This window comes from Dipodomys merriami, unplaced genomic scaffold, assembly GCF_024711535.1.
Source record: "Dipodomys merriami isolate MVZ:Mamm:240054 unplaced genomic scaffold, mDipMer1.0.p SCAF_10, whole genome shotgun sequence".
Taxonomy (NCBI): domain Eukaryota; kingdom Metazoa; phylum Chordata; class Mammalia; order Rodentia; family Heteromyidae; genus Dipodomys; species Dipodomys merriami.
Genome location: NW_027202271.1, coordinates 52932316 through 52954775, shown reverse-complemented (window position 1 = coordinate 52954775; position 22460 = coordinate 52932316). Strand labels below are relative to the sequence as shown.

Here is a 22460-nt window from a genome sequence, read left to right as displayed (position 1 = left end):
GGCCCACTTTACTCCTATTTAAGCAAATAGCAGTTTAATAACATCAACGAATTCTTGGCAGTTGGATGTAGTGGTAAGTGTCTAGAAAGTCCCAGGCATCTGGAGGTTGAGGCAGGAGGATTGACTGAGTTCAGGAATTCAGGGCCAGCGTGAGCTGGTGAGACCTTCTGCTCCTTAACACAACAAAATAGAACCAAAACCAAAACCAAAAAAACCAAAAAACCCCCACAAACTCAATTCAGCTTTTCTTTTCTTTTGCTTTCTTTCTTTCTTTTTTTTTTGTCGGTCGTGGGGCTTGAACTCTGGGCCTGGGCGCTGTCCCTCAGCTCTTCAGCACAAAGCGAGCGCTCTACCACTTGAGCTACAGCGCCACTTCCTGCTTTCTTTCTATTTTTGTGCCAGTACTGAGGCTTGAACTCCAGGCCTCATTCTGTCACTTGGCATTTTTTGTTCACTGGCTGTATCTCCACTACTGGACTCATATCTATGGTTTTGGCTCTCAGCTGGTTGGAAATAGCGTCTCCAGGATTTGCCTGCCTTGTTTTTCCTAGCTGGCTTAGATCTATGATCATCAGATCTCAGACTTCCCAGCTTTAAGGTCTATGGGTGTATTAATTCCAAGCAACCCTAGTTGCTAGTATTATCCCCCTTATAGAAAAGTAAAGAAAATGAGGCCAAAGTCGCTGCCAGTAAAAGGGGAAGCTGAAATTTAAAAATCAGATTGATTCTCCAGCAGTTCTTAGCCCTCTTGGAATAACTCATTCCAAGATATCCTGGTAATTTGGGGCTTTCATCTATTTTTTTTCCTTCTTCTTTTTGGCCCAGAAATGTTTATAGATTCTGATGCACGGCAGTAATTGTATTTTTTTTAAGGATTAAAGCTTTCCAAGTTTGATGCAAATTTATCCTTTGCAAAGATGAACGTTTGGATCACCACCCATGTGGGAAGGGTGACCCAGGAGGAACTTGGTACCCAGATGCCAGAACAGGCCACGGATTCTTTTTTTTGGGGGGGGGGGGAGAGGGCTGGGTGAGTCGGGGAGTCCTGGGGTCTGAACTCTGGGCCTGGGCACTGTCCCTCAGCTCTTCAGCTCAAGGCTAGTGCTCTACCACTTGAGCCACAGCGCCACTTCCGGCTTTTTCCCGCTTATGTGGTGCTGAGGAATCGAACTCAGGGCCTCATGCAGGTAAGGCAAGCACTCAACCACCTTCCCAGCCCCCAGGGCACAGATTCTTGCAGCTCAGAGGCATCTGATTGCGAAAAGCCACACGTCGGGCTGCAACTACTATGCCACCTGTGGAGAAGGGACGGGTGGGAAATGCCACCAGTGAACTCAGCAGTACGGGGCCGAGGGATTTGGGGGGCAACTGTACTGACAGCCCTGTTACACCTGCACGGGAGTTGTGTCTTTACATGAAACCTGAAAAGCCAACAGCCAGCCCCAGAGGGAGTCAGCACTGCTAACGAAGGCGCAAAGAAAGTCCCGGGCGCCATCCTCCAGCCCGCCCGGTGGGTGAGCCAGGGCGTCTCCCCGGGCAGCGCTTATGGCCCCCGGTCCCCGTTTGAACACTCCAGGCGCTCCGGCGCCGAGCTGCGTCCACGTGGGAGGGGACTACACAGAGAGCGAGGCCCGCGAAGCCGCGCTGTGCCCCGGCCGGAGGAAGCACCGTGAGAAGAAGGTGGTTGCGGAGCTCCAGATGGCTCCGGGAGCCGGAGCCAGGGAGCCCCGGCGCGGGGAGGCCGCCGAGCTCCCCGCGCAGCCGCTCCGGCGCCGCGCAGCCCCAGCCTCCCGAGCCCCAGGCCGCTGGGCGGAGCGGAGCCGGCCCCGGGGCGGAGCCGAGGCGGGGCCGGGGCCGGGGCGGGGCCGGGGCGCGCGGGCGGCGCGGAGGGAGGGTGTCACGCTGGGGGGAAGCGGTTCGCGGCGGAGGGAGGGAAGGCCGAGTCCGGGAAGCGGAGCTCCGCGCTGGGACTGGTTCCTTCGCAGCCATTTTCTGTCCAACCAAACAGCCGATTGGAGACGGGAGCCAACCAGGGCTGCATTGGAGGTTTGTGTCTCGCTTCGGCCAATGATCGCTCCTAAACCGACTCCACTTTAGCTCGAATGAAATGTCCGTCTCCTCCCGGCGCCGTCCCCGCCGCCAACGCCGCCGCGGCCGGGGGGCACTTGCCTCACCACTACCGCCCGCCCGTCCGCACGTCCTCCCTCCCGCCGGGCCGAGCGGGGCCGCGGTCGGGCCCGGCCGGCAGGCGAGGCCGCTCCGCTCCGCTGCGGGCCGCGGCGGCCGGGGAAGCGGCGCGAGGCCGCGGCGCGGGTCTTTGTGCGCAGGGCCGGCGGGATGCGGGCCAGGCGGCCTTCCCGCGAGCCCCGGAGGGCCGGGAGGCTGCGGAGCCCCCCCCCCCCCCGCCCCGGCCGACCGTCCCTCGCGGCGGCGCCCCGGGCCGGCTCCATTTTGAGCGTGGAAGCCGCCGCGCGAGCAGAGGACGACCCTGCCCGGCCTCGGCGGCCCCGACGCTTTGTCTCCCGCGCCCGGGCGGGCGGGCGGGCAGGCAGCCGGGCGTTGGGCGCGGGGGCCGGGCGGCGGGGGTGAAGCGCGCCGGGGGCGGCCGCTGGGCAACACGCGAGCTTGACAGGCCGGCGGGGGGCCGGGGAGGCCGGCGGGGGGGGGGTCCCCCGGGTGGGGAGGGTGGAAGGAGCCGCTCCGGCTGCCCCGCCGTCCGGGCCGCGCGTTGAGACATGCAGCCATCTGGCGGCCCCGCGACTCGCCCCGAAGGTGGGACGCGGGACGCAAAGCGTCGGGGGTCGTCGCCGGTGGGGGGCGGGGGGCTCCGGGAGCTGCCGTCTCCGAGAACAAAGAATTAAGAGGCAGAGCACCCTCGGAGGGAGGCTCGCCCGAGCGCCGTCTCCGGACCCCGCAGTCCGGGTGGGGTAGCGGGCGGCCTTTTTAAAAATGGCATCCCGCCCCTCCGCATGGTCCTGGCTCGTGTCACCCGCACCCGGGCGGCCCCGGCTCCCCGGCCGGCCGCCACCACCGAGGAGGAGGCCAACGGATCCGTGGGCCAGTGGCATCTACGAACAGGGGTTCGGGTGTTGAAAGTGCGGCGAGCTGCCCCCGAGCCCCTGGCAGGGCGGTGAGCCGCTGCCGGCGGCCGCCCGCCCGCTCGCAGCCTCGGGGAAGGCGATGCCCGATCGGAGCGCTGCGGGTCGGTGCCGAGCCAGGGAGGCTGGAGCAGGGGCTTCGCCGCTGTCTTTGGATGCGCATTTGCGTTTCTCAAACCCGCAGCAGATGTGTGCCTTCCCCCGGGCGTGTGCGTGGACTCCGCGTGTGAGAAAGGCACACCACGGGAGGAGGCTGCGGGTGGTTTTGTGTTTTTCATGTTGAATGTAGTCAGATAACGGGGGATTGTGCAGGACGGCTCGCCCCTCTCACCCCTGCCCCTCTAAGCGGGGTAAATAAATAGGTAAATAAATAAACACGTCCCTATGACGTGTTGTGAGATTTCCCCCCCCCCCCTCAAAGCTGCCCTAACTTTTTTTTTTGAGGTGCGAGGAAGCAATTTTTCTGGGTAGTTGGGATTTAGCAATGATTCAGAAACCTAAGCAATTACTTTTAAGATTATAGCAGATGTCAGGCCGTCTTTGCTGCCTGGACCCTTAATGGCATTTTAAAGTTTTAGTTCAAAGGCTATAATTTTTTTCCCTGCTATTTATGCTTGAATGCAAACCCTTACTTCTTGTAAAATTAACGCTGAAAGGATGTGTTTTAGAATCACTCTCCCCATTCCTCTCTATTTTTTTTTTAACTTGAGAAAAGGAAAAGTACATAGGATAAATGAAGACTGGTAGGGCCTTGTGGTCTACATTTCTAATCCCCAGGACTGCGGAGGCTGAAGAAGGAGGTTCCCAAGTTCCAGGCCAGTTTGAGCTTCAAAGTGAAACCCTGCCTCAATAAAAATAAAAAATAAAGGATGTAGTATTGTAACTAGTACTAGTATTGTAACTAGTAATCATCTGTACCTTGTAGTGAGACTGAAGTGTAATGTTAGTCAAAATTACAAAAAAGAGAAAGTAGATTGTGGGTTTTTGTTTTGCTAAGCATCATGTGTCTTCTTTCCAACATAAGTTATTCAATTTAAAAGAGAAATTTTTACTCCTTTTTTTTGGTCTGACTTTCACTTTGAAAACCATTAGGAGAAATAACCTCAAAAATTAGGTTGATAGTGGGAGTGTTTGTGCCTTGGGTGTTAATGTTTCAAGTAATTTCAGTCTAGTAATTTGTTTCTGTGATAAACTTTTCACCATGTCTTATGGTGGACCTTTTTATGATGAAATAAATTCATGGTTATGTTGGGAAAGCAGTTTTCTCATTCTCCATGAAATTAACTTTTTTTGTAAGTTCTCCAAATAAATCTTCCACTTCAAACTTTGGGTGCCTGTTTTTTACATTCCATTGACTAAGGCTAGACAGTAAATTGTGTCCCCTTTAATAAGTTTACTAGAGCTGGTGCTGGTAGCTCACTTTTATAATCCTAGCTACTCAGGAGGCTAAGATCTGAGTATTGCCGTTTGAAGCCAGCCAGGGCAGGAAAGTCTGTGATAGGCTTTATCTCCAATTAACCACCAAAAAGTCTTAAGTGGAACTAGGCTCAAGTGGTAAGAAGTGCTAGCCTTGAGTAAAAGAAGCTTAGGGATAGGACCCAGACCCTGAGTTCAAAGCCCATGATGATTGGCGATAATAAATTTACTAAAAGGAAAGGTTATTGGTTCTACATTTTATTAATAGATGTTTATTTTTTAGGTTGAGACACGTTTTTAGACAGTTGTTCTTAAGTGCCACTGACAACACTGTTCTGACAGTATTTCATTACCGTAAGTATGTTTTACCATTTTTAATTTGATACAAGGAGTAATTGGCTGGAAACAAAATGATAGCTGATGCACTGGAGATGCTAATAACAGCAATGTCCTTCAGTTTAGACAAATCCCTCCACTCATTCCTCATCTTAGTTACCTGCTGGTTTGTGGGAATCTAAAGACTGCTGAGGTCACAAGATAAAAAGCCTATCCCAGGCTGGCTATAGAGCTGGTGGGGTCTTAAGTCAAACTTATGCACAAGGGAAAAGGAGAGGAGAGGAGGGAGCTGGTGAGCCTCAGCAGTGTCTAAAGGCTGGGTGGGATTTGGATTAGTGGAGGGCGTCATCCCAAAGCTTTGGCCTGGAGTTGAGTTAGTCACTTTGGTTTAGAGCTTCGAGTTAGAGGGGTTTTGTCCATACTGAGATTTCTCAATAAAGAGAAGAGATACCACATGGCCCAGCTGGATATTTAGTTCTGACTCTTCCACTCTAGCTGTGACCTCAGGCATGTCACAATTTCTGTGATTGCTTCATTCTTGAAAGATCTCCACAGGCGATCCCTATGAAGGTAATTCTAATTGTAGGGTACATTCTAGTCGGCAGAGAAGAGTTAGAAACAAGTTGTTTCTTTTTTTTTGGGGGGGGGGGTCCGGTCATGGGGCCTGAACTCTGGGCCTGGGTGCTGTCCCTCAGCTCTTCAGCTTAAGGCTAGCGCTCTACCACTTGAGCCACAACGCCACTTCTGGCTTTTTTCTTTTTGCTTATGTGGTGCTGAGAAATGGAACCCAGGGCCTCATGCATGCAAGGCAAGCGCTCTACCACTGAGCCACCTTCCCAGCCCCAGAAGTTGTTTCTTAAAGCTGTGAGAATAAGGATTGAATTTAATGCAAAAGTCCTTCAGGAACCAGTAGAATAGCTTCCAGAGCTGGTAAGGTAGTGTTGCAGTGAGTGGCTCTGGCTTAACACAGTAAATTCAGCTGGGCTAGTGGTAATCCAGTGGAAAAGAAAAGGAAGGGTCGTTTTCCAAGAGGTAGAGCCTGGGGTGGAGCCTGGAGAATGACCTTATCCCTCCCTCCTTGAAGAGTAGAGGGTGGGGGCTGTATCAGTGCAAACAAGGTTTCCCTTGCCTACTTTAGGGATACCCAGTGAATTTTACTTTCCAGTAGCTGAAGTGTGCAGTGATAGTGGCTTATGTGGCCGGCAACATAGTGGTGGTAGATGTGGTATTTATGAGTTTAGAGGTGGTATTTAATGAGCTCATTAACAGTGTAATGGAAGAAAGCAAAAACAACAGTAGATTGAAACAAACAATTATAGGATAGGGAAGAGAATAGGCCAGGCAAGATGATTGCTTTGGAAGTCAGAGGAGAAGAGGACTTGAAGCACAGATGTGGGGCCAGCAGTAGCTGGCCACACTACAAAGATTGTTGGCACCTTGTAGTGTGGTCTCAGTGTCAGGATAGAATTGAAAGGTATCAGAGTTTAAATGGGAAGGGAGGTGTGTGAAGACTGGATCACAGTGAAAATGGTTAGCCACACAGGGTGTATGGTAGAAAGGTTTTAAATATGTACATGCACTGCTACATGTGTAATGAAAAAACTAAGCTTGCTTAAGGGAGAGTACAGATACATTAGAGATAAGGAGTGTATGATATCTTTTTCTTTGTTTTTTTTGGCCAGTCCTAGGCTTGAACTCAGGGCCTGAGCACTGTCCCTGAAGTCTTTTTGCTCAAGGCTAGCATTCTACTGCTTGAGCCACAGCACCACTTCCAGCTTTTTCTGTTTATGTGATATTGAGGAATTGAACCCAGGGCTTCATGCGTGCTAAGCAAGCACTCTGCCACATTTCCAGGTCAGGAATCTATGATTTCTTATCCTCAAAGACATAAAAGAAATGTGATCTAGAGAGATGTAAAAGCATAAGTTGTGTGAGAGAGGAAAAAAAACCCTGTGCTTGAAAAGAACCAAAACTGTGTTGGAAGGACTGAGCTAATGTGCTGAGTGAGTTATCATCACTGTGTGTTATGTACATCACTAAGTGTTTTCTATACAATAACTTCTTTCATTCTTTCTTCATTGCGAAAATGAGGAAGCTGAATGAAACCCTAAAGCTGCTACTTTTCCACAGACATAACCAGTATGTGGAGCCACGTTTCAGAGCCAACATTCCTGACTGCAGTGCTGAGTGTGTTGGGCTTGTTTGAGAAGAGACTCGTGGTGCTTTTAGATCTTAGAGGGGGCAAATTCAGCTAGAGAACTACAGGGAAAACTACCAGGAAGATGTTCTGTGAAGTTCTCACCAACAAGTGCAAGAGTTCAGCACCACTTACTCTATATAACCTCTATGCTCCAATTTTCTTACCTTCTGCACCAGGTCATGAGAAATTTAGGAATTGTCCAATAAATGTAGACACATTAAAGAGAACAGCATTGTACATAAACACAACAAATTATTAGCATAGTTTAAATACTTGTGTTTAATACTTGCATTAGCCAGCTGGCCATTTATTCCCTATAACCTTTTAGAGAACCGTGTCATCAGTTCATCTGACCTGAAGTAGTCCTGCCATTTGAATTAATTTAATGAGATTTACCTGCATTTGTCCATGCTTACCAGTTCCCCTTCACCTGAACCTTTTTCTCTTACCTTCTCTTCTCCTTTGTTGCCTGGATGTAATCCAATACTTCAGCCTCTCTGTTCTGACACCAGACCTATAGGTGTCACAACTAAATCAATCAGTACCTTTGTAGGTTCATGGTCACCAATGTCAGTTGTGTCCTCTGTTGCCCAATACTTCTGTTACTTTCCTGTTGTCTGCAGTGACAGTTAATCTGTTTCTCCACAAGAGAGAATTCCAATATTATCCTTGATCCTTCCTGGGGCTTTTAGCCAGCCAGGCACTAAGTCTTATTGATCTAACCTCTTAAAAAGCTTTCTGCTCTCACTGGTTCTCATGATTTCCAGAGCTATAGCACCGGAGCAGATGCTGCAACAATGATCACCTTGCCTGAATTCATGTCCTTAACAGTAGTGTTCTAAATCCTGCCATCCTGCTAGTCTTCTGCCTCTGATCCTGCTCCCCTCCAGGTCATTCTCTGCCCTGAATAGAATTCTGTATTGGTTGAAGTAATTAAAAAATCTAGCTGGGCACCAGTGACTCATGCCTGTAATCCTAGGTACTGAGGAGGCTGAAATCTGAGGATCATGGGCAAGAAAGTCCATGAGACTCTTACCTTCAGTTAACCTTCAAAAAAGCTGGAAGTGGAGCCATGGTTCAAGTGGTGGACCACTAGCCTAAGATACAAAGGCTCAGGCACTGTGCCTAGGCTCTGATTTCAAGCCCCAGGATCAGCAAACACAAATCTGGTTTGTATTCCTTACCTAAAGTTTCTCTTGATTTGCTCTTGTCTACAAGGCATTGCCTGATGTGGTCATCATTTAGTTTGTGCTAGTCCTGGTACTATATTCCCCTGTCCCCTCTGTCTGGAACATTGTTTTCATCCTTTCCCCCGCTTGTGTTCATTTTTCAGTCTCACTTAAAATGTTGTTTCCTACTGTAACATTGCATGAGTTCTCCAGTCCTTTGGAAATGAGGTCCCATAGCAGGTAGCACAATCTTTTGTTTTTCAAAGCACTTCATACTACCAATTAGTTAATCTATTTGTAATTACTTAATAGCTATGTATAATATATACGGAGTGTTTACTTGGATTATTTCTTACCCTATAAAGAAGCCCTGTGAGATTAAGTCCTTTTAAAGTCTCATGACCAAAAAGCAGTAGGGAATTCAAACCAAGCAATTCGCTTCCAGAGCCCTGTCCTATGAGCACGAGTAGACAGTACTCTCTGCCCCCTCACCCTGTTTCCCAGGTTATGTAACATTTATTTTTCTTCTGCATGACAACAGCAAAGGTCTTATCTACTTTATTGACATGGACCTGTTAAATACTAAATATCCACTTAGGAAAAGGTATTTTCTGTTTCACAAATTTTTGTACAAGATGTTAAACAGACCTAGAAAGAAAAACCTTTAAAATGGATTGAACAGGTTTTTCCCACCATTCCTTATGGCTAGCATAGTATATGAGTCAAAGGTTAGGCTGGTTTGTGGAATAAATTTTTTAGTGCTATGGGACTTCAAGAAGTCAACAGTCATTTTTGAATTGTAGAATAGGGAAAAGATTCCAGCAGGATATGGGGGGGAATGTTGGTCTTAAAATCTGTGTGAGAGTTGATCGTAGAAAGATAGAGGAAAGGAACAGAAGGTATGAAGTGACAGAAAAGCTAAAACTTGGAGAACAGAGACCTAAGACTTAAGCAAGAGATAGACAACTTCAGAGGAGAATGATGGGGGCCAGTGGGGTACACTGAACGTCAAGCACTGTCTTAGCAGCATTTTACTTGTCATTTAATTCTGACAATTCTGAAATACCTTCAGGTTTACAAGGAGCTACTGATATTAATCAAATAGTAATCTTGCTGTTAATGTATGATTGTCTTTAGCATCTTTGTATCACATTTTATGTTAATTCAGGAGTTAATCTCCTGAATCCACCTGATTATTTGAACAGTGCCTTGTTCATCAGCTAATTTTTAAAAGAATGATATCCTGTAGACATTCATTTATCAAAGAATTTCTGTATTGGCTTTTCTCCCCACAGGAAAAAGATTTGTTTCTAGTTGTAGGTTCTGAAACACTTCTGTCCCATCTCCTGAACCTGAACTGTCCTTAGGTCACTGTAAAGATGAGTGGCTTAGCCATCTTCACGAACTATTCCTTGGTGGCTAGTACGTCCACCACTGTGTGCATGTAAGGCTGCAGTCTCAGTGCCTTTTTAACCTTTCAGGATCAAACAGTACACTTTATGTCTGGGCAGTGATTTGCATTCAGCTGTATTAGTTTAAGATTACAGTTTTCTTTTGACATGGTGATGGTAGGGATGCTTGTTTGCAGAGAGTTAATAGAGAGAGTCAGCTTATTGATTTGTTAACCTCTGCCAGGCCACTACAAAGTCATTGAACACATAAGTTCCCTGTGCTTTTATAAATTGTTAAAGGCATGTAATTTCTTTTTTGGGGGGGGCGGGGGATGTTGGTCGTGGGGCTTGAACTCTGGGCTTAGGTGCTGTCCCTGCGCTCTTCAGCTAAAGGGGAGGGCTCTGCCGCTTGAGCTACAGTGCCACTTCCGGTTTTCTAATGGTTTATTGGAGATAAGAGTCTTAGGAACTTTCCTGGCCCAGGCTGGCTTTGAACCGTGATCTTCAGATCTCAGCCTCTTAAGTAGCTAGAATTACAGGCTTGAGCCACCAGTGCCTGGCTTAATTTCTATTTTTCTACCCCCTTGAAACAGCTAGCTAAGAGACAGGAATGTATCTATATCTACAATTAGCTATCAAAATCAACAGATGCTTGAGAGAAGTGTCATGTTATTGAAAACTTGGAAACTAGCCTAGTACTTTGAGAATTAGATAAAAATCCAGCCGAGATGGAGAAGACTTGTGTTATACAAAGACTGAAATATTGCAGTTAATAATAAAAACCCTGTGATATGTCCTAGGCTTTAATAAACATTCAGGGTCAGACATCTCTTGTTTGGCCCGAAAGCAGGTGTAATTTGTACTTCATCTCTGCTATATTTTTTATTCAGGAAATGCATGTTTTAACTTCTTCTCACAAGGAACTAGTTGCGTATTGTTTCGAGTAGTAGTATTTGCAAAGCAGATGCCTTCCAGGATCTGTCTGCTGCTAGTGTAATGGAATAGAGCCAGTTCAAAGCTTATGGTTCACTTTTTCCAGATTTTCCTTCATGGAATTCTTTTAGCACTTAAATTAATCAAGTAGACTTCTTTTAACATCTTTATAAAAAGGAGTAGAGGCATGGTTCAGTGGTAGAGCACCTCCTAGCAAGTGTAAGACCCTGAATTCAAACCCCAGGATCACCACAGACAAAGCAAACAGTCATAGTAACTCTCATTCTTGTCTGTGGTTATATTTGTTTCTTTATATATGGGTTCCCAGATGCTTTTTTTCCTTTTGTCTTTAAAGAACTGAAAATTTATGGGGGAAAAGAAAAAATTATTTTTTGCCCGTCCTGGGGCTTGTCTCTGGGCCTGGGCACTGTCCTTGAGCTCCATTTGCTCAAGGCTAGCATTCTACCACTTGAGCCACGGCGCCACTTCCGGCCTTTTCTGTGATTAACTGGAGGTAAGAGTCTCACAGACTTTCCTGCCCAGGCTGGCTTCAAACCATGATTCTCAGATCTCAACCCTCCTGAGTAGGTAGGATTATAGGTGTGAGCTTCCAACAGCTGGTGAAAATTAACTTTTGACCATTGAATAATCAGAGACTTATTTAAAATGGAAAGCCCAGTGTGCCTGCCTTCACCCCCAACCCTCAGGGAAGATCATGAACAAGGCCAGCCTGCACTACCTAGCTAGACCTTGTCTTAAAAATTAACTACGAACCCTATTTTGGCTCTGCTTAGTATTCCCAGGATAAATGAGGTTATAAAGTCAGGGTAGCCTGTACTATACATTTGAGGATTAGGCAGTTGGGAAGAAAGTAGTACATTCTTTAGTTATCGTTTCATTTTTAGCTTTATGCTTGTCACTTAAGATTGACTCGTTGGCAAATTATTGAAAAGTTTGAAGTGGAGAAATAGAAATGATTCCTTTAAAGCTTAAAGCTATGAAAAATGCAAGGACCCATCCTGTAAGTTTTATGAACACTGAATCTGTTGGCTTTAGTACAGCTTTTCCTGAGCACTGAAAAGCTTTCTTCCTTTCTAGATGGATGGCGACAGTTCTACAACAGATGCTTCTCAACTTGGGATTTCTGCCGACTATATTGGAGGAAGTCATTATGTTATTCAGCCTCATGATGGTAAGAAAGCTGTGACTGGAACCAAATGTGTGCATAGGAGCAAATTAGAAAGTGGACATTTATTCATACAATTCTCTAGGTTACTTTATACAGGAAATTTAGCAATTTCATGTCACAGTTCACTGAAAATCTACAAACTAATTTTTATTAGAAATAGTATGAGTCCTAGAAGAGGTTTCTACTATAAAGTATACTTAAAAAATTATCACTGACTTCCTATTTTAAATATTACACATGAGAAATTCTTAGTTAATTCAGTAAATAGTTCCTCAAAGGTTAAGTTGCTATTATATTTCTAGTTCTTTCTCTTTTTTTGCCAGTCCTAGGACTTAAGCTCAGGGCCTGGGTGCTGGACCTGAGCCTCTTTGTGCTCAAGACTAGTGCTCTACTACTTGAACCACAGCGCCACTTCCAGCTTTTTTGAGTAGTTTATTGGAGGTAAGAGTCTCATGGGGACTTTCCTGCCTGGGCTGGCTTTGAACTGTGATCCTTAGATCTCAGCCTCCTGAGTAGCTAGGATTCCAGGGTGAGCCACCAACACCTGGCTTATATTTCTTGTTCTTAGGACAAACTTTTTTCCCCCATTGAGTATTAATATTAGACTATACCAGGTATTAGAATGGCAGTTTGCATTTGCAACATTTTGATTAAAAAATTAAGATAGAGTTCTACAAGGAATTGTGACTAGATTACTATACATCTTAAAGTAGATACTCATTTAGTTTAGATGATATCATTTTAAACAGCAAATGCTATATGTGTAAAAAGTGAACTTGTAAGTCCTGTACTTAATCATAAAAGTCACTATTGGTACCTGTGAAAGCTTCAGTTATATTTAAATCTAATTTAAATTTTGGATTTTGTAAGAAGAGTTGGTTGAATTACTCATTGCTATTAGCTTTGTTTAGAAAACTATGTTAATAATCTAATTGGGTCAGTAATAATCAAGTCTAGTTTTACCCTTTTTATAGGATTTTATATAAACTTAGTAACTTTATATAAACTTGGCCTTAGAGATGTATACAACCTCTTAATCTAGCAGTATTCAAAGAGCTATAGGTTATAGTCTGAGCTTTACAACTAAGGCAATGATTACTCTAGGGAAGGTGCTATACCAAACCATAGGACACACAAAACTGACCCCTAGCATCATAGATCAAAAATCTAATAAGAGAAATGAGAAGTGAAAAGAAGAAATAAGATGTGTCAGAGAAAAGGCACAGAGAAGCAGTGTGGCATTGTATTAAAGGCAAGGTCACTTTTAAAGGTGCTAAGGTAAGGGGCTGTTACCTCAGCTCTGCAGGCTGGATGGGCAGGGTTTTAGTGGGCATGGCTGAAGAGGAAGGGACTGCACGCAGTGCATTGGGAATTAATGAACAGCCCTGAGAGAGCTGTGCAAAGGACTTGCCATCTCAACCCCTCAAAAGCAGTAGAAAATGAGCTGCAACAGTTCTTATTTCAGATCATTTCAGAGAGTCCTTTCTATGTTGAAGTAAGAATTATGAGTCTTTAAGCCTAATTTCTTTATTTCTTTAGATACTGAGGACAGCATGAATGATCATGAAGATACGAATGGCTCAAAAGAAAGTTTCAGAGAACAAGATATCTATCTTCCCATTGCAAATGTGGCTAGGATAATGAAAAATGCCATACCTCAAACAGGAAAGGTAATGTAGAGCGAATTTCACTAGGTTTGTTGGATGTATAAAACTACATGAATCCACATTTGAACCAGTAGTTAGCTACTGATTTCCAATTGTTCAGCCTTTCTTATTTCTAACCTACTTAGTTATGAAAGAATGTTCCATTTTCTGATCTGCTTTGTTCTTGTAAGCCCCCCATCTCTTCATTGGAAGTAGATAAAATAGAATTAAGAATATTCTTTAAGGTAGGTACAGTTGTCAAACTTCCCAGGTTTGGGTATTTGAAGTTGCAGTTCACTGTATAGGCAAAATTAAGTTAGATTGGACAGATAATTACAGTAAAATTTTTATAAAAAGAATCCTAGTATTTGTAAACAATTACAGGTGTTAACATACATTTCAACTGGCCATTCTTAAGAGTTTCGTCTTTTTAAAATTCATCACTTTGAGTTTAAAATTCTCTTTTGTTTTATATTGAGTTTCCTTTGCTATCATTTTTATAAATGCTGTTTTGAAAGTCATATGGTTTACAAATAAACACACTATTAAAAGACATCAATAAGCCTGTACGTTCCAGTTGGAGAAAGGTTTTGCTTATTTGTAGAGAAAAACGTACATGTTTTGAATATGGTTTAAAGTGTTTAGGCCTGTACTATTTAGTACCAAAGCCACTAGCCACATGTGACTACAACTGAAATTTGATTTGTTTGAATAGAGATATGTACTGGGGCCTGAATTCAGGGTTCACCTGCAGCACAAAATACATAGGCATGTTAACTGTAGAAAGAAAGCTGAATGATGGGCAGAGTGACTTCCAGTTAACTCTGTGTTCTGTCCCTTAGCTTTTTTGCTGAAGGCTGGCACTCTACCACTTGATTACCACTAACTTTTTAGCTTTTTTTGGAGATACGGTAGCTAAGATTACAGATGTGAGCCACCAGTGCCCAACAAAAATTTTAACTTCATTTACCTTTTTTTTTTTTTTTTGGTGTTGTTTTGTTTTGCTTTTAGTGTGGCTAAAATTATATATTTGGCTGGCATTCCTTTGTTTGACTATCATGCTCACTTGGCCCGGTGTATAAAGTAGGCATGGAGGAGAACAACAGTAGTTTGAGTGTAAGTGGCTCTGCAGCTTGGCACAGTAGGTTTCACTCTCGGACCCTCCAGTGAAAAATGTTTTTATAATGAGGTGGTAGGTGTACAATTCTTGAGGCAAACTTTTCAACAAATTTAAGTGGTTAAGAAAAAAAAAATCCATCCTTCCCAAGTCTTACTTAAGTGCAGTTATATCTGTTTCCTATCAATGGTTGAAACTCCTCTGTTGTCATTGACTAGTTACTCTGATTCTGATTCTGGGGGTTGGAATTGTGTCAGCCCCCATTGTGTTAATGTTATTAGCATATATTTAAGGGATTAAAAGTTCACTGTTACAAGCTGGAAGATGTGCTCTTTGGAATAGCCTTTTACTTTGGCAGATGTCAAGAAGGTGATGGTTTTGTTTTCTTCAGATTGCAAAAGATGCCAAAGAATGTGTTCAAGAATGTGTAAGTGAATTCATCAGCTTTATAACATCGGAAGCAAGTGAAAGATGCCATCAAGAGAAGCGGAAGACAATCAATGGGGAAGATATTCTTTTTGCCATGTCCACTTTAGGCTTCGACAGTTATGTGGAGCCTCTGAAATTGTACCTTCAGAAATTCAGGGAGGTAAGGAAAATGTCTTCTGAGCTTTTTTTTTTTTTTTTTTGGTCTATCCTGGAGCTTGAACTCTGGGCCTGGGTGTTGTCTCTGAGTTCTTTTTACTCAAGGCTAGCGTTCTACCACTTCCAGCTTTTTCTGTGATTAATTAGAGATAAGAGTCTTGTGGGACTTTCCTGCCCAGGCTGGCTTCAAACTGTGATCCTCAGATATCATCTGAGTAGCTAGAATTATAGGGGTGAGCCACCCGCACCCAGCTTGGGCTTTGGGCTTTTTTTTTTTTTTTTTTTTGGTGGGAGAAGGGAGGCCAGATGGCAGTACTTGGAATTAAAGTCTACCACTTGTGCTTCTGATCAGCCGGGGCACTGGTCCTCCTAAAAGTGCTTGCCTGTGTTTCCAGGGATGACAGGCACACATCACTGCTCTGGTGTGTGCTTCCCTGGAAGCTGGGATAATAGGTGTGTGCCACCATGCCTAATTTATTGGTTGCTGTAGAATGTCATGAACTTGGTTATCCTTTTATGAGCTGGCTTTGAACTGTGATCCTCAACCTCTCAAGTAGCTAGGATTATATATGTGAGCCACCAGTACTTGTCTAAACCTTTTTATTTTGTAATAAATGATGTAAAATTTCCTAAATTATAGTACTTAAATAGCAAACCACAGGGCTGAGGATATACCTTGGTGTTTGCCTACAATGTGTAAGACCCTACATTCACCCTTGGCACTCCAAAAACTAAACAAACCTTCTCTTAAATGCTTACTTATTTTTAGGCTGAATTGGGTTGAACTCAAGGTCTCAAGCTAGCTTTGTGGGTGGTTTACCACTGAGCCAGGCTTCCATCCCATTTTGCACTGGACATTTTGAGATAGTGTCTCCTTTCCTGCTCCAGCACTATTAGCCATCTGCCTACTTTAGGCTTCCCATGCTAGCTAGGATAACAGGCACAAGCCAATGCACCCAGCTCTTTGTTAAGAAGGGTATTAGGAATTTTCTGTCCAGGCCAGATCCACAGATGTGAGCCACAAACACCTGGCTTCTTTTATTTATTACTGTCTATAGCACAGTTAAAGTGATTAAAGGGATTGTGGATTCAGGCTAGTTGGAGACTACCTGTGAACTCCATGACATTGGTCAGAATATTTAAGTACTTGAAGCCTTGTTTTCCTCCTCTGTAAAGTGAGGCTAATCTCACCTTCACCCTAGACTTACTGTGTGGACTAACTGAATAATAGTCAATATTCAGAATTACCTTTTGCTATTATTACTATTTTTTGTTGTTGTTGTTGGTCACAGAGCCTGAACTCTGGGCCTGGGCACTGTCCCTCAGCTCTTCAGCTTAAGGCTAGCGCTCTACCACTTAAGCCACAGCGCCACTTCCATCTTTTTCTGCTTATGTGGTGCTAAGGAATCGAACCCAGGGCCTCATGCATGCAAGGCAAGCACTCTACCACTGAGCCACCTTCCCAGCCTGAGCCCAAGACTTTTTAAAAAATAAAATGAGAAAATTATAACCATTGCCCTTATTTATTGTTGATTCAATTCTTCTACATTTCCTATTGGGTTATCTTTGCCTATGGGTATAATTTTGTGAAATGAATTGAGGTCACATCTTATTTCTATACTTCAACTTGGTTGTCAGATTCATATTCCTTTGAATACATTCTGAATATCTTTAATGGTAGAGTTGTCTTCACAGAACTATTAAAGCTAGGAGAGAATGTGTAAATGTACCACAATACCTTTCTTTTTTTCCCTGAGCTTCTTTTGCTTCAGGCTAGTGCACTACCACTTGTGCCACAGCACCATTTCTGGCTTTTTCTGTTTATGTGGTACTGAGGAATCAAACCCAGAGCTTCATGCATGCTAGGCAAGCACTCTTACCACTAAGCCATATTCCCAGCCCCTCACAATACCTTTCTAAACCTTCAGTATCATAAAAACTTTGAATAGATGGCACTTTAGAGGTCCAAACTGTAATTTAGGAATTTTACAGTTAAACTTGCTGCTTTCCAGTTGGCTGAGGAATAAGAATGTCTGTGTCTGTATGTGTCAGTGAGATATAACTTCGATCCTTTGTAGATCTGCAAGTTGACTGACACGTTACGGACTTCAACTCTGTAAATAGAGTTCTGTTATCCCTTTGTGTGTGGAATTAAAATAATCTTTTTTTTTTTTTTTTGCCAGTCCTGGGGCTTGAACTCGGCCTGGGCACTGTCCCTGATCTTCTTTTGCTCAAGGCTAGTACTCTACCACTTGAGCCACATAGCCATTTCTGGTTTTTTCTGTTTATGTGGTTCTGAGGAATCGAACCCAGGGCTTCGTGCATGCTAGGCAAGCACTCTACCACACTAATCTATATTCCCAGCCCACAATAATCTATTTTTTAAAATCCATAAATGCTTCAGATTTTATTGGTCATTACTAAAAACATTGTCTTGTAATGATATAAAGTTAGTACGGCCTCTTCATTTGTAATTCACGTTTATAATAATGAAGCTCCTAGTTTTAGGCAGTATTCTCATTTGGCAAAGTTAAATTTGGATGCTTGTATGTTCGCTTTCCTTTCTCAGGCTATGAAAGGAGAGAAGGGCATTGGAGGAGCAGTTACAGCCACAGATGGACTAAGTGAGGAGCTCACTGAGGAGGCATTTAGTAAGTATTAAATAGTGTTGTCAACAAGTGATGCCATGCTGCATGTCTGCAGTGTCCTTTATGACTGTCTGCACTGAGCATTTTGACATAGCATCGTTCTGAATGATTCTTCGTAGTCAAACTCTAACATTTGAAGTCAGTGCATAATGTAGAAAAATTTTAACTCAAGACAGCCTTTCTCCGGGCGCCAGTGGCTCACGCCTGTAATCCTAGCTACTCAGGAGGCTGAGATCTGAGGATCATGGTTCAAAGCCAGCCCAGGGAAGGAAAGTCCGTGAGACTCTTATCTCCAATAAACCACTAGAAAACTGGAAGTTGTGCTGTGGCTCAAGAGGTGGGCGCTCACCTTGAGCTTAAGAGCCCAGGGACAGTGCCCAGGCCCAGAGTTAAAGCCCCACAACTGGCCAAAAAAAAAAAAAAAAAAAAGACAGCCTTTCACTGGTGTTCTGACTAACTTCCAGCCTAGTTTTATGTCTCTGCTGGCCAAGCCTTGTCTAATCATAAATAAGCAGATTTCTAAACATGAGCAGTTGCTAAAAATCACTTTAGAAATGTGAAGATACAGACTATTGAAAAGCACAGTAGAAAAAAGTACCTTCTAGGGATTTGGGTATCTATGTGTGTTCACTGGTCATAGGGTTTGAACTCAAGGTCTGGGTGCTGTCCCTGAGCTTGGAAATTGTTTTTGAATATAAATTTTTGAGAGTTGATAATTTAACCTAAATTGTAGTATTGATGGTAGTAGAATTATAATGAAACATTAGTGGCCTTAAACCTTAAGGTTCAGACCACGAAAGTATATGCACTCATTTTCCTCTTTTGTCTTAGCTAACCAGTTGCCAGCTGGCTTAATAACTGCAGATGGTCAGCAACAGAATGTCATGGTTTACACAACGTCTTATCAACAGGTACAGCGCCATCCTTGTATTTTAAAGTTTTAAAAATTCTACTCAATGATGTTTTTTCCTCACAAATCAATTTTAACATCGTATTGTTATTATTAAGGACCTGATAAAAGTAAAAGGGTATTACTATCTACATCTTCTTTATAAATTGTATAGAATTCCCTTAATGGTCACTGCATATGTGCAGACCATTTATATTTACATGTGTTTATATTTGAACAGGCGATTTCTAGGAAGTTACATAAGGAATTATTACAGTAGCTCCTGTGGACAGAGGGAGAGTGGAGATCTAGGATAACAAGTAGACTTAGTATTTTTATTCCACAAGTATTTGTAATACATGTGTTGTTTTATACTTCTTTTTAATTCCATGTACTTTTTAATTTTCTGATCTTAGATCTCTGGAGTTCAACAAATTCAGTTTTCCTGATCTGAAGATATGGTGGAGTAGGTACATAGTGGAGCGAGTGTACAGTTCTGGAACAGAGACAGTAGAGGGCGATGACTGTGAAAAGATGTCTCTTTGTACATTAAGTAGCTGTAATGTAGCTTCCTGATGCTTGAGTAATTGAGGTGTTAATTCTGACTTGAGAATCTTTTTCATGAATAATTTTAAAGAAAAATTTGGATTTTAAAGGTATTAAAATATTTTTGTTTTGTACGAGAGTTTGTTGCTCTGTATGACGCCTGTATGCATTGTATATTGCAATTTATTACTGTCAGAGATTTGTAGACAGTTTCTTATTTTCATATTGAATCATGTTATTTTGTAATTCAAGTAAGCAGCTGGGTTAATTCATGATGTTTGCCCTTTTAATAAAAATAGAAGGGTAGAGCTCATTTTGAATGCAAGTTGCCTTTATTATAAATTTGAGTTTGTCTTGGCCATATATCTTGCATGGTAGCCTAGCTAGATTTTTAGTATATGCTGTATTTATTGAGATTACTTTTTTTTTGGTTAAAATATTCATAGCTTAAGCAGCAGCAACGTTTTTTTAAAAAATGTAATTGAGGAAGTGTAAATTCAGAAGCAGATCAGTTGCCCTTTAAACTTGATGCCCACTCGCAGTGTTTGCACCGTTCATTGTGCCTGGAACTTGTGTTAACACTAGAATCATTTCTGAGTTTTGTTACTATGAATATTACAGCTCCTTTCAGTTTCTCTCCTTTTTTTTCCAAAGCATCTTCAAGTATTATAGTGTCCTCTTCCTGAGGATTTTTTTTTAGTCAGATAGTAAATGTCCTTGCTCATTTTATTTTTTTAAATAAAATGTCAGGTTTCCTATAATACCCTGGGAACTAAGAACATTGAACATCACTGTGTGTAGATTTTGGCATGAGTGAGTGAGTGACCCAGAGACCAGAGTGAGTGCAATGAATGGTGGGAAAAGAAGCCTCCACCTCTTAAGTGTGCTGTTTTCATCTCTGCAATAAACAAAATCTTAGATAATGCAACTTTGTATAACTTAGTAGTATGTACTTGGACTGTTCCTTTTTTTAAAAGTGAGGATTTGTATTTTCTCATTTATTCTTTTTGATAATTAACCTGAGGGTTTGTCTTTGTTTTTGAGTGTCAGAAATGGCTATTTTTCTCGAAAGGAAGTGGATGTCAGATATACATTCAAATGTATAAGGTAGAAGCAATTTCCAGAAACATCCACTTTGGCCAGAAGGAGCCTTGAGGCATCTGTGGGCTGTCCCAAGGCTGTTCTCCCTCACTTGCCATCCCCTTTTCAAAAGTGATCTTACTAGAGAAGAATACACGTAGGATAAAAAAGGAGAGGGTAGTTCAGAGCAAAATCTAATCGTCATCCTTCTGTGTTGAAATAACCAATGTTAATATTTTGATAAATATCATTTGTCCTTTTACTTTGCTAAATATGTATATTTTTATAAAAATGAGCTCATATTGTGCACACTGTTTTGTAACCTGCTTTTTTCACTTAACAATATATTGTGAACATCTTTCCCAGGTCATGCATAGTCTTCTGCATTATTTTTACTGGTTTTATTTTTATTGTGTTATATGACTGAATCATAATTTATTTAATCATTTACTGGACATATCTTTTCACAGTTACAAACAGCCATTTACCGATTTCTTGTGTATATTCACGACTTTTCTTGAAATAAATTTTTAGAGATAAAATTGCTGGGTTACCAGATATACAGAATGTTAGGGCTTTGATACTTAACATATACTATTTTGAAATCTCGTTTACTTGATCCAGGTAGCTGATGTCAGACATTCTATTATAAAAAATGCTTTTAAGATTGAGTTATGTATGAGAATTAAAAGTAACAGTTTTAGATGTTGAATCAGTATATTCCAAAACAAAAATTTAAACTTAACAAGTTGCTAGTAATATTAAAATTCTAGACTAGGTAACACTGAGTCAGCTTTGGGTTGCATGGTCTTTATCCTCATATGGGGAACAAAATTGGCCTTTGTCTGGGGTATACTGTCATTCATGGAGATGAGAGTGTTGGCTTAGTGCTTGGCCTGTTATGACTACTCCCCCAGAACTCCTAAAATGCTTTTTATAATTCTGTAGATAAGAGCTTTTTGAAAATCTAGGAGAGAAGTAGGTTCTAACCTTAAGTCTTAGGAGAAGGGACAATTTAAGTAGCTTGTGTCAACCAGACAAGATGATTTTACTTTTAAGTGCTACTTCTCTAATGGGAAGTTTAGTATAATGGTGTTAAAACTGTATTTCTTTCCCTCCTATAGTGAACTATCTGTAATGTTTTCCTTTCTTTGAAAACATGCCCCTTATAGCTGGGTGTTGGTGGCTCACGCCTGTAATCCTAACTACTCAAGAGGCTGAGATCTGAGGATCACAGTTCAAAGCCAGCTCAGGCAGGAAAGGCCTTGAGACATCTCCAGTAAACCACCAGAAAACCGGAAGTACCACTGTGGCTCAAGTGAAAGAGTGCTAGCCTTGAGCTGAAATGCCGAGAACAGTACCCAGGCCCAGAGTTCAAGCCCCACAACTGACAGAAAGGAAAAAAAAAGGAAAAAGAAAACATGCCCCTTGTTGCCTGTCTTCCAGATTGCCCTAATGGGCCAAAGAGTACAGCTAAGGATGTGAGGTCCCTCCCTAAAAGAATTTCTATCTATAGCAGTAGCAATTAGGTAGGAAAACGAAATCATTTATACCCTTTGCCAAGAATGAACTCTTACAAGATTTTTAAATATAATGAATTGCTCTCATAGAAAGTTACAACTTGATCAGCAAGACAATATTGGTTGCTTTAGATTAAAAGTGATATAAAATAACACTTTGAGTCAAGTGATGCAGGGTAAAACATGAGGAGGTATATACACAGATTGCTATAGCCACTTAATCCTTTCAAGACTGTTTTTGTACCCAATTTTAGGGACTTCTGAAATAGTCAGAATTGCTTTAGGTCATTGGCCACAAGAAGTCTGTAGGATAAAAGCTTGGCTAATAGTATAGTGGTCGTTTCCCTATTCAAAACTGCCTACTAAATAGATTGCTGCATGGGGCAATGTATTATGAGGAACTCCTTGGCCAAAGTTAGTGCCAGCAGGTATGCCAAGTCAGTAAAGTTGAGTGCTGCCTTGTCTATAGAAGCTTGATGGCCACACACTGGTTTGTAGAGTGTACACTGCATGTTAATCAGCAGTTACTCCATCGTTGACAAACACACGCTGAGATTATTGAACAGTGACACCATGGCATGATGTTTACCACTTTCAAGCATAATTTAAGTCTTCCTGATTGTCTTCTAAGAGCAAATTTAACATATTTGTCTTAATTTGATACCTTTATACTGTGGGGTTACTTTTCAGAGTACAT

General features: G+C 42.6%; 1 protein-coding gene across 4 annotated transcripts; it reads left to right on the top strand.

Annotated features, from left to right (window-relative positions):
- The first annotated feature begins 1930 nt into the window (after window positions 1-1930).
- Window positions 1931-20608, top strand: Nfyb (nuclear transcription factor Y subunit beta). Of its 4 annotated transcripts, none has more exons than XM_069991698.1 (8): window positions 1932-2046; window positions 4798-4868; window positions 11642-11735; window positions 13272-13402; window positions 14887-15084; window positions 17650-17731; window positions 18560-18639; window positions 19034-20608. In XM_069991698.1, exons 3-8 carry the CDS (start codon window positions 11642-11644, stop codon window positions 19064-19066), a joined length of 618 nt encoding a protein of 205 aa, XP_069847799.1. In that variant the 5' UTR covers window positions 1932-2046; window positions 4798-4868; the 3' UTR covers window positions 19067-20608. The 4 variants fall into 4 exon arrangements, with proteins under 4 accessions (XP_069847802.1, XP_069847799.1, XP_069847800.1 ...); XM_069991699.1 differs by lacking the exon at window positions 1932-2046 and adding an exon at window positions 2671-2772; XM_069991701.1 differs by lacking the exon at window positions 4798-4868 and having other exon boundaries at window positions 1931-2046.
- Window positions 20609-22460: the final 1852 nt, after the last annotated feature.

Bases quoted from the DNA above. Each gene is read 5' to 3' on its own strand.
- Nfyb (XM_069991701.1), top strand. From the start codon at position 11,642: ATGGATGGCGACAGTTCTACAACAGATGCTTCTCAACTTGGGATTTCT. The intron at 11,736-13,271 runs GTAAGAAAGCTG...TTATTTCTTTAG, and splicing joins TGTTATTCAGCCTCATGATG to ATACTGAGGACAGCATGAAT. The intron at 15,085-17,649 runs GTAAGGAAAATG...TTCCTTTCTCAG, and splicing joins ACCTTCAGAAATTCAGGGAG to GCTATGAAAGGAGAGAAGGG.